This window comes from Humulus lupulus, chromosome X (assembly GCF_963169125.1).
Source record: "Humulus lupulus chromosome X, drHumLupu1.1, whole genome shotgun sequence".
Lineage (NCBI taxonomy): Eukaryota > Viridiplantae > Streptophyta > Magnoliopsida > Rosales > Cannabaceae > Humulus > Humulus lupulus.
Window position 1 is genome coordinate 242,213,378 of NC_084802.1, and position 16,066 is coordinate 242,229,443.

A 16,066-nucleotide genomic window follows, 5' to 3' on the forward strand; every position below is an offset into this window, starting at 1 on the left:
CAAGCCTACTACTATTCGGTTAGTACTATCTTTGGCTGCCTCTCTTCAATGGCTTACACGACAACTTGATATTCAGAATGCATTTCTTCACGGTGACTTGACAGAAACGATTTACATGTCTCAACCTCCGGGTTTTGTTGATGCTTCTTGCCCAAGTTATGTGTGAAAACTTTCCAAGTCTCTCTATGGTCTCAAGCAATCACTTAGAGCTTAGTTCATTAAACTCAGCAGCGCCATCCTTGAGTGAGGTTTTATTGCATCTAAGGCTGATAGCTCCATGTTTATCTACAAGTCAGCCAATGTTATGCTCATTCTTTTAATCTATGTTGATGATATTATCATAACTGGTTCTTGCTCACTCACAATCAAAAACTTGTTGCATTATCTGAACAGCCAATTTACAGTTAAAGACCTCGGGCCTCTGCGCTATTTTCTTGCTCTTGAAGCACATCGTACTGCTGCTGGTCTTCACTTATGTCAAACCAAATACATCCGTGATTTGTTAACTAAGACAAGATTTATTGATTCTAAACCAGTGGACACTCCTATTGCTCTTGGTTCTGTCTTTGTATGATGGCGATCCATTGTCCAATGCCACTGAGTATAGAAGTATCATCGATGCTCTCCAATATTGCACCTTCACACGACTAGATATTTCCTATACTGCCAACAAGCTTTGCCAATTCATGCATGCTCCTACTTCTACTCATTTACAAGCAGCCAAAAGGGTCTTATGCTATTTGAAGGGTACTGCCTACTATGGTCTTTATTTGCAACCAGATCCTTCTTTCCAACTCCATGCTTTTACTGATGCGGATTAGGGATCGTGTCTTGATGATCGCAGAAGCACGTGTGCCTACTGCATTTTTCTTGGTCTGAATTTAATATCATGGTCTTCTTCAAAGCAAAAGGTTGTCTCTCGCTCAAGTACGGAGTCAGAATATAGGGCGCTTGCCAATGGAGCCTCTGAACTTTCCCGGTTACAGTCCTTACTGAGTGAACTTGGACTCAGCTCGCACTCTCCGCCCATCCTCTACTGCAACAACATTAGCACCCTTCACTTGGCCACTAATCCCGTCTTTCACACAAGAACCAAACATGTCGAATTGGATTACCATTTTGTTCGAGAACGGGTCAACAACAATTCTCTTTCTCTGGTAAAGTGATAAACTCCTTCAACTGATAAAGTGGCGGACTGTCTCACCAAATCTTTGGTTGCAGCTCGGTTCAAGGAGTTACGATCCAAACTCACTGTGCATCCATGCCCGCTGAGTTTGCGGGGGATATTAAAACATAAATGATTGTATTAGTTATGATTAATTGTCACTAATTACTGTATTATTGCTATCTATCCTTGCTGTGTTGTTTTGGACAGTTGTCCCTTTATTTGTAATGCCGTGTACTGTGGTCCGTACCACAGGACCTTTATATACTCTGTTTGTACCATTTTACTCCTTGAAGGAATAGAAACAATATAAGAAATTCCTCCTGACACACAAAGACTCCCCTCTAGATACCTTAATTATCCACAAATATCATTAAAATGCTATATATCTAATGAGCAAAAAAAGAAATTGCTACATATCTCGAAGGTTTGCTTTGCCAGGTATATCATAAATCTAAAACATGTAGTATAATTTGTCACCTTGAAAAGAATAGCCCGATGCCTGCAAAGTCCCATTGAAAGACTTCCAATGGGGACCACGATACACTTCTGAAACTCCTTCAACCTCTTGCTAACCAATTTCCAGTGCATGTGGAGATCCCCTTGCTCCACCGGGAAAGTACCCCTTTAATGTTTACAGGGCAAAGTAAAAATCAAGACAAATATCTCTGTTATTGAGCTAACAAAAAAAAAAGATTAAAGTATTTGAGGACATACCCCATATAGATGGCAACAAGTTTTCCTAGTTTCTCCACCAATACTAGCGTATTTTCTGATGCACAATACAGCTCTTGTGCTTTATCTTCAAGCTCCTTAAGGCGCGAGTCTCCATATCTATCAACCAGGACCACTTCCATGGATGTCTCACTTGGATCAACTGCTTTAAGTGACATCAATGGTGGTAGCCGTTTGCCTTCCTCCACATCATTGCACATCACCCACAAATATGGGTTCATCCCCAAAATGTTGCAGAACCCATCTGATATCTTATCAGTGTAAGACAATGAGCCACTAACCTGGAATGGTTCGAATTCAACTTTTGGTAAAGTCAGGTGGCATTAAAGCAATCAAGATTTCTAACTTAGAATCCCAAACTCTACCACAACTAGCTAGATAATTCATCTATAGTCTATACAATTCAGGCAACAAAAAAAAACCATGATCATATTAATGACATTTTCTTTATAGAAACCAATTTTTATTGAAAAGAAAGCAAACACTACAGACAGTCCAGAATCTTGTTCATCACACAGGGATGAACCTCCCCAAAAGACAAAACACCAGAAACGTTAGATTTATTAGCCCAATCAGCAAGACAATGAGCACCATAACGCAGTGATACAACTTTTAATCCGTTTTCCAGCCACATGCAGTCCCACAAAACACATTCACGAGAGAGTCAAAGAAGGTCGCCAGCTAGGTTGGAAAAAGTAAATAAATTGGACAAACAAACTGGCAGCAAGTTGTTCATCTAAATCGCATTATAGTATCAAAACAAGCTATTTCAAATACAATTACTCAAGGAGAAATATAAAAAGCAAATTATAAGATGGTAAATAAATATCTCAAAGAAAAGTTTAAACTTTGAAGGAAACAAAAATCACCAAAGGGATTATTAAAAGTAAAAAAAAATTACCACAAGGAAATAAATTTGGGGTATTTTTTATAGGGTTTATACTTTTTTTTTTTTGAAGAAAAAATTGAATATAACAACACAGTTTTTAAGCAGAATGATTTTATTTTTGTTCTGAATTGTTAGTTTGGTAAATTATTTGTGATTTTAGTTGAGAAAACATTGACCAAAATCAGATTTAGGGTTCTATTTTAACCATTTTACAAAACATAGGGTCCAAAAAGTAATTTGTCAAAACACAGAGTCCAAACAGGTAATGAGAAAAAACACAAAATCCAAAAAAGTATAAACCCTTTTTTATATAAATATATATATTTTGAACAAATATTAAATTTTTTTACTGGTGTGCGTGCAAAACACAACAATAATAGTCATTTTTTATCTCATTAATTTTAAACTAAATTGAGTAGCTATATGATAGGCCTCCCATCACTTATGTCTACACTAGAAGGGGGAAAGGGAAGGAATTGGACAAGTCAGCACAATAGGAGAGCAGCTTGTGTGTGAGTAGGGTATACAGTATTATGGTGTACTCAAGTGGTTTAGAATAAGAGAGTATTTGTTAGTTTGTTTGGGGGTGTGAAGATTGTGGTACTCTGTAAGACTTTTGGAGAGAACAGGCTCTCAAATTCCTGATAGTTTTAATACAAATGTCCATTTCCATTGTCTTTGTTTTTCCTGGTTTTCTCTGGTTTATTCTAACCTATGCAGGAACCACCTATCAATTAGCATTAGAGCCAGTACGATTCAATATGGGACCAAAGAAGGACTCTCAGCTAGAAGCCTTGGAAGAAAAGTTCGAAGCTCTTCAAACAGAGCTACGACGAGAGGTGACGGAGGTTCGTTCGGACCTGCAGCAGTTTCCGAAAGAGCTCGAGTTGTTGAAGTCGGACGTGCAACGCATCCCATCGTTGGAGAAGAAGATCAATTTTGTGATTGGGCATTTAGCTCAATTACTACTAGCGAACAGTCGACCTCCTCCGAACATCTCTGCCGCAAGTGTCGATCGTCAACGATGAGCAGTCAATGGTACTGAATCATCAACACCAACGCTGTCCTCGCAAAACCAGTCGATCCCACCACAGTAGTCTCTGTCGAACCAGTTTGGAAGTGGGCACTCGTTTGGGCGAGATTACAAGACCCCTCGCATGGATCTGCCTCTGTTTTCTGGGGATAACCCAAATGGTTGGATCTTCAGAGCTGAAAGATACTTTCTCCTCAATAGATTATCCGAAGCTCATATGCTTGAGGCTGCCATAATCGGTCTCGAAGGAGATGCTCTCATGTGGTTTCAATGGGAGCACCAGAGGCCCAATTTTGTCTTGGACAACCCTCAAGAATTTGATATTGATGCGGTTTAGGGCGGTGTCAGTCGATTCACTTTCGAAGGAGCTACTGTCGATGAAGTAGGAGGCAACGGTGAAGGGGTATCAGGTCAAGTGGGAGATGCTGGCTTCTCGAGTCCCAAGAGTGTTGGAGCACATCTTAGAAGGCAGTTTTGTTAAGGGCCTCAAGGAAGAGATTAAAGGGGCCTTGCATCTTCTACAGCCGGTAGGCCTGGCCCAAATCATGTAAATGGACCAGCGAATTGAGGAGACTAACTAAATGGTTGCAGCAGGCCAGCCCACCCGTTTTGCAAGCCTCAAGTCATCACTAAGCCCTATTTTCCCACCTAAACCTCCATTTACAGCATATTCAGCCAAAACCCACCATACTATCATCGTCTTCATCCCCATTCACGACCTCTTCAGGATCGACCATAGCCACCAAAACTCCACCATTTAAACGGTTGACCGAAGCTGAGTATCAGGATAAGAAAGCTCGAGGAGTGTGCTTCAAATGTGATAAAAAATTATTTAGAGGGTATGAGTGTGAATAGCAAGCTCTACAGGTTATGTTGATGATGGATGAGGATGAGTCCCAACCCCTCGTGGAATCCCCACCACAGACACCGGATTCATCTTCAGAGAGCATTGCAGAGGAGACTTTGGCCACACTTTCACTAAATTCTTTGGTGGGCCTCACTTCAGCTCATACTATGAAGTTGGCGGGTCATATTAGACAGCACCCCGTGACGGTCCTCATCGATAACGAGGCCACTCACAATTTTATTTCCACATCCATTGTCTCAGTAGCGAAGATATCGATTGCAGCTACTTCCTATTACGGTGTTTTGTTGGGTACAGGAGGTAAAGTCAGGACCGAGGGCATATGTAGTCAGGAGGAATTGGACCTGGGAGCAATACGAGTGGTCACTGATTTTTTACCATTGGAGCTGGGGGGGAGTAGATGTCATTTTGGGAATTAAATGGCTCGAAACTCTTGGCAACATGCAGGTGAATTGGAAGACGTTGGTAATGAAGTTCGAAATGGGTGGATCCTGGGTTACTTTGCAAGGTGACCCGAGCCTATGCAAGTCCCAGATTTCATTAAAGGCATTGATTCATTCAGTGCAACATGAAAGGTAGGGTTTTTGGGTTCAGCTTGGAGCATTGGCTGTAGAAACCAGGATCGAAGGGCTGTCAGTACCACCAGAGATTGGGTCTTTGTTGCACAAGTTCGATGAAGTTTTTCACATGCCTCAAGGGCTGCCGCCTACTCGGGTCAGAAAGCATACTATCACACTCTACAAAGGGGTGGGACCAGTGTTTGTCAGGCCTTATCGATACGCTTAAGTGTAGAAGGACGAGATAGAACGGTTGATGGCAGAGATGTTACGAGCGGGTATAGTTCAGCCAAGTACAAGCCCGTTTTCGAGCCCGGTGTTATTGGTAAAGAAGAAGGACGGTAGTTGATGATTTTGTGTGGATTATAGGGCTCTAAATAGGGAGACGGTGGCTGATAAGTTTTCTATTCCAGTCATTGATGAGTTGTTAGATGAGCTCCACAGAGCAAGGGTCTTTTCGAAGTTGGATTTGAAGTCGGGTTACCATCAGATTCGCATCGCTGTGCGAGATGTCGAAAAGATAGCTTTTCAGACTCATGAAGGACATTATGAGTTCCATGTCATGCCTTTTGGCATCACGAATGCGCCAGCCACTTTCCAAGCCCTCATGAATGAGGTATTTCAGGATTTCTTGCGCAAATTTGTGTTGGTTTTTTTTTATGATATATTGGTTTATAGCCCTTCGATGGAGGTTCACGTGCACCATTTGGAGCTGGATTTGGGCAGATTGAGGCAACACCAACTATATGCCAATCAGAAGAAATGCTTATTTGCTCAGCCTAGAGTGGAGTATTTGGGACATATCATTTCAGCAAATGGGGTGGAGGCCGACCCTTCTAAGTTGTTGGCGATGGAGGATTGGCCAGTACCAAGAACAATTAGGCAGCTCTAAGGATTTTTGGGCCTAACCGGGTACTATCGAAAGTTTGTGCGGGGTTATGGAAGTATAGCCAAACCACTAACTGACCAGTTGAGGAAGGAAGGCAGCTCCGAGGATTTTGGGGCCTAACCGGGTACTATCGAAAGTTTGTACGAGGTTATGGAAGTATAGCCAAACCACTAACTAACCAGTTAAGGAAGGATGCCTTCAAGGGGTCTCAAGAAGCTCAAGAGGCCTTTGATTACCTTAAGAAGGCCATGTGTTCAGTACTAGTCTTGGCTTTACCAGATTTTTATATGCCATTTGTAGTAGAGGTTGATGCGTCTGGTTCAGGTTTGGGGGCGGTGGTCATGCAAAATCAGCGCCCTATCACTCTCTTCAGTCAAGTGTTGTCTCCACGGGCCTACACCAAATCGATTTATGAGCAAGAATTGATGGATATTGTGTTGGCAATTCAGAAGTGGATGCCATATTTGTTGGGTAGGAAGTTCTTGGTGTGGACTGATCAACGCAGTTTGAAGTATCTGTTGGAACAAAGGTTGGTGGCGACAGAACATCAAAAATGGCTCACTAAACTCCTTGGTTATGACTTTGATATTCAATATAGGTCTGGCCTTGAGAACAAGGCTGCCGATGCCTTGTCCCGTCTACACCAAGAGGTGACTTTAGCTGCCATTTCAGTCCCTACTCTACTATCTATTCCAAATTTGAAGGCACATGTAGCTACTGATCCTCATTTGTCCAAGGTTATTCATGATTTGAGTTTGGGCAAGGATGGGGGAGGGTATTCCTTGTAGCAAGGTTGTTTGAAGTTCCAGGGACGTTTAGTTTTGCCCTCATCTTCACCATTCATTCCAATCCTCTTGCAAGAGTACCATAGCAGCAGCGTGGGGGCTACTCAGGTGTTTTCAAGACGTTTCAGTGACTGGCAGCGGACTTGTATTGGCACAATATGCGGGGGGATGTATAGCGGTATGAGTGTGTGGTTTGCCAACAAATCAAGTACCTGGCTCAATCTCCAGTTGTATTACGCCAACCTCTTCCGGTTCTAGAACAGATTTTGGAGAATGTGTCCATGGATTTTATATAGGGGCTGCCTCTATCCAATGGCTTTGATTCGATTTTAGTAGTGGTGGATTGTTTGAGCAAATATGGTCATTTCATACCTCTTCACCATCCCCTTTCAACATTGACGATAACCACAATTTTTGTAAGGGAAGTTGTCAAGCTCCATGGGATTCCCCGTTCCATCGTGTCGGACAGCAACAAAATATTTTTGAGCTGTTTTTAGAAAGAATTGTTTCATTTGCAGGGCACCGTGCTCAAGTATAGCTCAACATATCACCCTTAGACGGATGGGCAAACAGAGGTTGTTAATAGATGTTTGGAGACCTATCTTCGATGCTTTGTGAGTTCCAAACAGAGCAAGTGGGTGACATGGTTACCTTGGGCGGAATATTGGTGCAACACATATTTTCATTCTTCAGCAAGAATGACTCCCTTCCTGGTTGTTTATCACAGAGAACCTCCTTCGCTGGTTCGTTTTGAGCACACTACCTCTTCTATTTCAGCTGTTGAAGAGCACCTCAAGGCTTGGGATGATGTTCTGGATCTTCTCAAGATGAATCTGCATCGGGGCCAACAAAAAATGAGGTTACAAGTTGATAAGAAGCGACGTGACGTCCAATTTCAGGAAGGTGACTTGGTGTATGTCAAGTTGAGGCCATATTGCCAGCGTTCTGTGGCAAAACATCGAAATGAGAAGCTGTCTCCCAGGTTCTTTGGCCCTTTCCCAGTCACCAAGCACATTGGCAGCTACTTATCGACTCCAGCTACCAGCATGTTCATTGCTCCATCCTGTTTTCCACGTTTCAATGTTACATGCTGCATTGGGTCCACACCAGCAAGCTACTGCTTTGCCACCAGACATGACAACCGAGTTAGAGTGGTCCCTTGAACCCGAGCACCTCTTGGATGTAAGACCAGGTACGCAAAAGTCTCCTCCACAAGCTCTTTTCCAATGGAAAAATCTGCCTGCATTTGAAGCTACTTGGGAGGACTTCAAAGTCATTCAAGAACACTATCCTCATTTCTACCTTGAGGACAAGGTGAGACTTTGGGCATGGGGTATTGATAGGCCTCCCATCACTTATGTCTACACTAGAAGGGGGAAAGGGAAGGAATTGGACAAGTCAGCACACGGGGGACACATCATGAATTAGTTATAGGAGAGCAGCTTGTGTGTGAGTAGGGTATACGGTATTATGGTGTACTCGAGTGGTTTAGAATAAGAGAGTATTGGTTAGTCTGTTTGGGGTGTGAAGATTGTAGTAGTCTGTAAGACTTTTGGAGAGAACTCATACTCTCATATTCCTAATAGTTTTAATACAAATATCAAGTTCCATTGCTATTGTTTTCCTTGGTTTTCTCTAGTTTATTCTAACTTGTGCAGGAACCACCTATCACTATATCATTCGGTTCATAATTTATAACTAATAAATTTAAACAAAAAAAATGGATATTTACTAATTGAATATTGATTACTGAAACATTAGAACAAGAGTTTCATTGGGGCTAAAAATATGAATGTTGTTGCAAGGTATTATAAAGTGTTTAACACTACATATAATGTCACTTTTTTTTAATTGAATGTAATGTTACTTTATATATAGTTAATAGTATGTGATATTATTTATGAGACCTAATTTAAAATTTTTAGTATCACCTCAATTTGTGTTGAGTATTTAAGTTATATATATAATTAATCTAAAATTATACATTAAAGCTTAAAAAAAAATTGTCTGGGAAATAAATATAAAAAAGATTGAGGAAAATATATATTTTTTTAAGAGTTTATACTTCTTTGGACCCTGTATTTTGACAAATTACTTTTTGGACCCTATATTTTATAAAATGGTTAAAATAGAACCCTAAACTCAATTTTGGTCAATATTTTATTAACTAAAATCACAAATAATTTACTAAACTAAGAATTCAGAACAAAAATAAAATTATTCTGCTTAAAATCTATGTTATATTCAATTTTTTCTTTATCAAAATTGAGTTTAGGGTTCTATTTTAACAATTTTATAAAACATAAGGTTCAAAAAATAATTTGTCAAAACACATGGTCACGGGGTCAAAAAAAGTATAAACCAATTTTAAATATTTATAAAAAGATTCTTTTGAATATTTTTTTCTTTTTAAATATATTTATAATTAATCTTATATGATAAAATTATATTACATTCAAGTTTTATTTTTTTCTCCGTTTGAATTCATAGGAAAAATGGTTTTTTTTTTTTTTTTTTTTGGATTTTTCATTATGTAATCTTTAATTTGGCATCACCCAAAGAGGTATTGTAGCAAAGACTAAGAGTCGCGCATTCATTGCATTTGGAGTGAAGTGGAAGTCAGCGATAGTACAGGTCAGAGATACATACGCACTCGAGAATTAAAAAACAATTAATATCCAATTTTTGAAAAATTATTTGGCCCTATCCAACACCTCATTGCCCCATTAACAATACTCAAAATAATAATAATAATAATAATAATAATGGCGTACCCAAAGGCGATACGAAACGGTTTCAGCGTCGGAAGTTTCGGGTCCAGACACTTGCATTAGCGACGGTTCACTCGCAAGGTAAGCCTGAGAAGTAAGCCTTTTGGCCAGAGTAAGCTGCAGATAGTAACTCTCCTTCGACCTCTGCGCCAAGCTACTAATATTTTCCCCCGAGTCCTCCCTACTCTCATCACTACCACCGCCACCAGCAGCACCTTCCACAACATGATGCCTACTCGAAGACGAAACCTTCGAGAGGCAGTCCTTAACATCACCAGACAAGTTCCCATCCAAAGTGGTGATCCCAGAGAACAAGCTCCCCGCATAGCTACTCCCACTCGAAACCCTCGGCAATGAAACCTGCCGATCAAAATTCCTGTCCAAACTTCGGTCCTTCACAACCGATGACCTCGTCGCCGGCGCCACCGCAGAAGGTGCTGTCGGATCCGGCGGGAGAAGAAGCTCACGCTCCTCATCACAGGATGAGTATCGAGATAACTTAGTATTGGTAGTACTGGAACGACGCTCGGTTTTCTTCTCAGCTAACCAATCGCAGAAGGCAGCGAAATGCTCTTCCTGATGCTGCTGCTGTCGCCGTTGTTGTAGTTGGTGGTGGTGATGATTTTTCTTGGTTTGGGACTTGAACTCGTGGCTCGTGAAAAGCTCGGATACAGCTGAAGCTTTGGCTGTGTTGACCGTGAACTGGTTCTTCGTTGTAGATGTCGTTGTCGTAGACGACAACGACTTGGTGTCGTTTTCGATGGAAAAAGCATCTTTGGTGGTATTGAAAGCAGCGATACTAGTGGATATGGTGGAGGAAGAAGGAGAAGAAGTAGATACGGTAGTTGAGTTTACCTTTTTCCCGTGATCTTGATCAGATGGTTGTTTCGAAGATACACCGAATCTGCGATCCGGGAATTGCCTTGGGAAGAAGTAAGTGGTTCTGTGAGGCATTTTTTCCCCTTCTTTTTCTTATATTAAATCAAATTATCACGGGCCTCCTGAGCACTACAGTTTATATCTTGTTCCTCTCCAAGTAACCTTTCACGCGCGCACACGTACGGAACTATAGCTCACTCGCACGTAATACGTCGTCTTCTTCCCTGCTAGGCTGATCAACCTCCGTAACCGTAACCTCCCTTATCAGGTTCCGCCTCCCGACATCTCCCGCCCCTGGGGAGGGACAGACATAATTTTTTAAAAAAAATATAATATATATACATATATATTAATAAGAGAAAGAAAACCAGTGATCATCAATAACAACATCCATTCGATTAAGCTATTCTCTTCTGTAAATATTTATATATAATTTTCTTTTCTTCAAAACAGATCAATCATTTTCCGAGAAGCATATACAAATAATATATATGTATGTATTACTTTGCAATTAATATATATATATATATATAGAAAGAGATATTGCCTGAGAATTATATATGTATATGTATATTGCCTGAGAATTGTAGGCTGAGAAAGAACTTGCTCGAATCGTACGTTGTGAGGCTACGGCAATGCAAAATCAGCAGAATGAATCCAAAAGAGAAGAATTCCAGGAGCAAGCTAGTTTCAATAATGGCGAATATGGAAGAGAAAAGTAGCAGTATCAGTGATATAGTAGTGTGAATAATAATGGGGGTGCTTGCTTTTAGGAAGCTTGTTCTGGATAGACTACAGAGGGCGATGGCGTAAGAAAGAGAGATCTAACATGGGTTAATCAGGAGAGTATTTTATTAGAGACAAGAAGAAAAGAGTGGGAAGTTTTGCCTGGAGAAACGAGAATATTATTATAAAAGCTACAAATACGGAGGCTGGCGATGCTAAAAAGCGCTGGCGGTTGAATGCACACCCACCGTTTCAACACGTCACTACTTAGGTCATTAGGACCTGGGGTGCGCACGGCGGATTTTAGCGCACGATAGAGCTTCCATTCAAAGTAAATGGATATATAAAAATAAGAGTTTGCAGCCACAATATTTATCAAAATATTACCCCTAGTAAAATATCACTCTCTTTTAAAATGATAGGTACCAATTTTCATAAATATGATTAGTTAAGTTAAATTGTCATATCACCGTGTGTAACGTTTATGTACATATTTTAGGTGTACATTTCATTACTTTAAAAATAATATGAGTATAGAAGTTTTTTTTTCTTTTTTCTATCTTGCCTTTTGGCTTCTCCTTTTTCCTTCATCACATTTAAGTTCATATTTCTACTCTAGCTATTTTCTTTTTCCTATTCAAATATTAATAAGGATAGAGAAATATGAAGTATTATGCATACTCTCTAATTATTATATGTCCTCATAGCTATTTTTCTCAAAATATCTCATTTTATAATTATTGGACTCAATTACCCCTCCCATTAACATCATTTATCTTTCTCTGAAAAACGATCTCTCAAACTCTCTCCACCCCTCTCTCATTCTCTTCCAAGATGGCACTATCATAACCACTTCCTCAAGGCGATAGAACACCGCCACTCCACACTGTCACCTTCATTAGCATCATCATCTCCATTGACACCACCAACATCCACCATTGGCGCTGCCATCTCCACCACCATTGAAGCACCCCATCCAAGCTCTCTCTTTATTTTTTTTTAAGTTTTAAAAAAACATAAACTCAAGAAAAGAATTACTTAAAACACTAATTTATAGATTTCAAACACTTATGTACAAGATTTTTGGGTTTTATTTGCAATTTTTATTTCAAGTCTAGAACCTTGAAAAATTGCAGATGTTGACCAGCGTTTTGGTCAATGACACTGAGTCAATATGAATGACAAAAATGAATTTAATAAGCCAAAACCAAATAAAAAAAGGCACATAAAATTTATAGTGGTTCAGTCGTAAGAGTTGGTAATGATCTACGTCCACTTGCACTTTTATTAATCAAGAAAGTCTCAGACTCAAGATCAAGAAGAACAAGGTTCAACTGAGTTTCCTAAGCCTAAGAGAGAATACAATTCTATAGAGTGTTTGTATGTAAAGTGCGAATCTAAAGATAATGACTGTGAGAGATCCCTATTTATAGTCTCTTAATGGGCTATGGGCCCTACAAAATTATCTAGGCCCTACACGTGTAGTGTAAGATTGTTACAACTGATTACAAATTAAAATAATACTGGAAAAATACATTCAAATATCAGTTACAGAAATATCTTGGGATATTTCGTAGTATCTCATGAAATTCAGATCATTTGGTTGAATGACTTGTTCTTCGAGCAGCTCCATAAGATGGTACCAGGTTCCTTCGCTTCGAGCATAAGACTTGGTGGGTTGCCTTTATGTTGATGAAGCCTACTTGAGCAACTACCTTATCTGGACTAGCTCTCAGAATTTGATGTCGTTTACTGCCACGTGTTCTCTATAAATGCCAGGTCACCATGTCCAAATGTTTTGTCAAACATTTGCCCCCCAAGTTTATCCTGGTGCGACTAGCACTGGATAAACTTTCATACTTCGACTAGGCTGGCGCCTCTTCAATTTCTGACACACTAGAATTCGTAGCATCACTTTTACAGACAATGATCATGTCTTCTCGGTAAGGTAACTGACGACCTTTAGATTCCCTAAGCTTTCTGACACCACGTTTCGAGGCAGCAATGATGGTACTTTTTGGAGAAAAGGTGGCAACGTCTCAATTTCCCATACGACTGACGTCATATCAACCCAAAATCTCATGATGACTTTCCAACCGCTTGCGTGTGAGTCATGGGCCTATAAATAACCCTTCCTCCTCCTTTTTATTCTCTACGTTTTAAAAAAAATTCAAGCTTTCTCTCTCAAACCCGAAGCTCTACTCTTCATTTTCTTGATTCTCAGATTCCTCCATCTTCAAATTCCTCTTCAAAATCTCCAATACAATAAGTTTCTTGAACTCGTACTCGCATTTACTTTGCTTATGTAATTTCTTGCTTTGATTTTTGCTGCTCCTGAACTGGTTTTGAAGATTTTTCACCTTGTGTTCTTGATGTTCTAGAGCAATCCGTAAAAAAACTTGCTTTTTTTCTTGAAAAAACCACTAATTTTCTTGGAAAATGTGTGTTTGGGAAGTAGGAAAATGACTTTTAGGCTTCGGGTATACTTGGTCGTGTGTTATCGCTAAGAAAATAAAAAAAAAATTGAGGAGAATGTGACTTGCTAATTTCAAGAAAAAATGGTGGGAACTTTTTCCCAAAAGGTAAGTGAAAAGTTATGAGAAAAAACTTTTTAATTGCCTTTTGGATTCATCCTGACCCCTGCTAGAATATACCATCGTGTTATTTGAGCAGCAAACATTTTTTAGGCACACCTACACTGGTTGAATGACTCACTTCCCCTCTTTCTGTTATCAGATGTATGCACACGATCACTGGGAAGTGATTATTCAATAGACCCTGATTTACTCCAAACGCTGGTCGATGAAGTGGAACAGACTGGACCAGACATTGATCTTGTAACGCTCTGAATAGTCAAAACCGTTACACCGTGTGTTAAAAATAGTACTTAACTCGTTAAGCTAGTCATTTGGACTTAAAAGTTTAATTAAGGTTAAACGACAGTTTAGGTATTAAAAGTTTTTGGTCGATAAGTTGAACTTTTCATTAAAAGGGGTTGAATAATAACAATGGATCCCAAAAGTTTCTAAATAAAATGCAAGTTTATCAAAATTACAGACTTAGCCGACCTAAGCAACAAATTTTAAACTAATGACTCCTGCTCCTCAAAATATCTCGATCGTGGCAGCTGAGCAGGCTGAGTATGTACATGCTGCCCCAACAACTCTCCAACTCATCGCTGGTCCAGCTTTCCTTTGCCCTTACCTGCACCACGAAGCACCTGTGAGCCAAGGCTCAACAAGAAAACCCAAACAAATAATACAGATATCTAGATAAACATTAACATGTATTGCATACTCTATAACCACAACTAGTTCAGATAGATTTTCCAAACAATATAATTTCTAAACAATATACGACTCATGCCGAGTAGATGGATGTCACATCTTCACAATGGCTCCGCCACTATGGCGGATATCGCATCCACATTATGGCCCCACCGCTATGGCATACATTACGCATGTAATGCCGATAACGGCCTCCCGAGCGAGCGATCGGTACAAACAGTTATAACAACATAGATTCAAACAAATCAAGTATTTAACTATAAATGGATTCATGACACGATCATTCTCATGCCCTATAATTGGGGTGCACGCCCTACACTCGGTGCAAGTGTTGGTTTTCTTACCTCAAGTCCTGAGTGATAGGGTAAAGCGACAATGAGCACGATCCTTTCCTCTTGAGCCTTGCAGTACCCCTAGTCACAACATATTAAAGAATATCCATCAAGAAATAAACCAATTAAGAGCTTCAAGATTGAGTCCTAGCCTCCGAGACCTTGAATTCTACTAAACTAGGTAGTAGAATCCATCCCGAGCCCTTAGGTTTGAGTCCCCGCAACTCAAAACCTTATTTGGACACTTTCCCCAATTAGAGCCGCGACCCGCCCCTGAAGGGTTGCAACGCTAAGTCGGTTTGAGGCACCTCCTGCCTCATTGAGTTCATGTGGGTTGCAACGCCACAAGAACAGTGTCGCGACGCGACCCTGTGAACCCAGAAATTATACCATTTTAGAAATCGCAAACCAAGCCAAAACCTTACCAAAACAACTTTCCAATCAATTTTTGACCACCAAATGACACTAGCAACCTAGATACTCAGCAAACAACAACCCATAGTCTCAAAAACACTCCCAAATCCAAAATTCAAGAACTTAACAAGACTAACTCAAAACTCTTCCCAAGAACATCATAAAGGGGTAAATTCAAGGAATTGTTACCTCTAAATTCCTCTGCGAAAACTCAAATCCTTAAGCTTATGACATCCCTAGCAGCCTCCAATCCCAGCTCAGATCACTCCTTGGTTGAAGGCTTCAAGAATTCCACACTCACAAGCTTGGAGACACTTAGCCTATGCTGAGAGAAAACTTAGAAGGAGAGAGAAAGAGAACGTGATTGCCTAGATCCTTCTGCCCATTTGGCTTTATTCAAGTGTATTGGTCAAAAGACCACTCTATCCCTCAATACAATAAATCCCATACTAAACTTCCAAGGGTATTTTGGTCATTCGACACCCATTCCCACTAAACCTCAAATTACACATAAAATTCCCAATTAATTCCACCAATCCCCCAAATAACAATATTTTCCCTCAGTTATAAATCATACTCCAATACCCTCGATAATTCACCAAATTACTAAAATACCCCTAGGCTCACCCCAAGTCGGGTATTAATCCCGATGTGACTTTTTCGCCAAATTTCTCACTAGGATCGCCTCGTCATAAGGGAATTTTTTTGGTTAGGAATGGATGTGCAATGATAGGACTCG

General features: G+C 40.0%; 1 protein-coding gene across 3 annotated transcripts in view; it reads right to left on the bottom strand.

Moving 5' to 3' along the window:
• LOC133804037 (serine/threonine-protein kinase CTR1) overlaps positions 1-10,857 on the bottom strand; it is a 70,026-nt gene extending 59,169 nt beyond the window's left edge. Inside the window, exons 1-3 of one of the 3 annotated variants that reach the window (XM_062242183.1) lie at positions 9,693-10,857; positions 1,883-2,181; positions 1,646-1,790 (exon numbers count right to left, since the gene is read on the bottom strand). In XM_062242183.1, the coding sequence (XP_062098167.1) occupies positions 1,646-1,790; positions 1,883-2,181; positions 9,693-10,643 (1,395 nt within the window). In that variant the 5' untranslated portion in view covers positions 10,644-10,857. Of the gene's footprint in view, positions 1-1,645; positions 1,791-1,882; positions 2,182-2,801; positions 2,825-9,692 lie in introns of those variants that run through there. The other 2 variants (XM_062242185.1, XM_062242184.1) reach the window with 2 other exon arrangements.
• Positions 10,858-16,066: the final 5,209 nt, after the last annotated feature.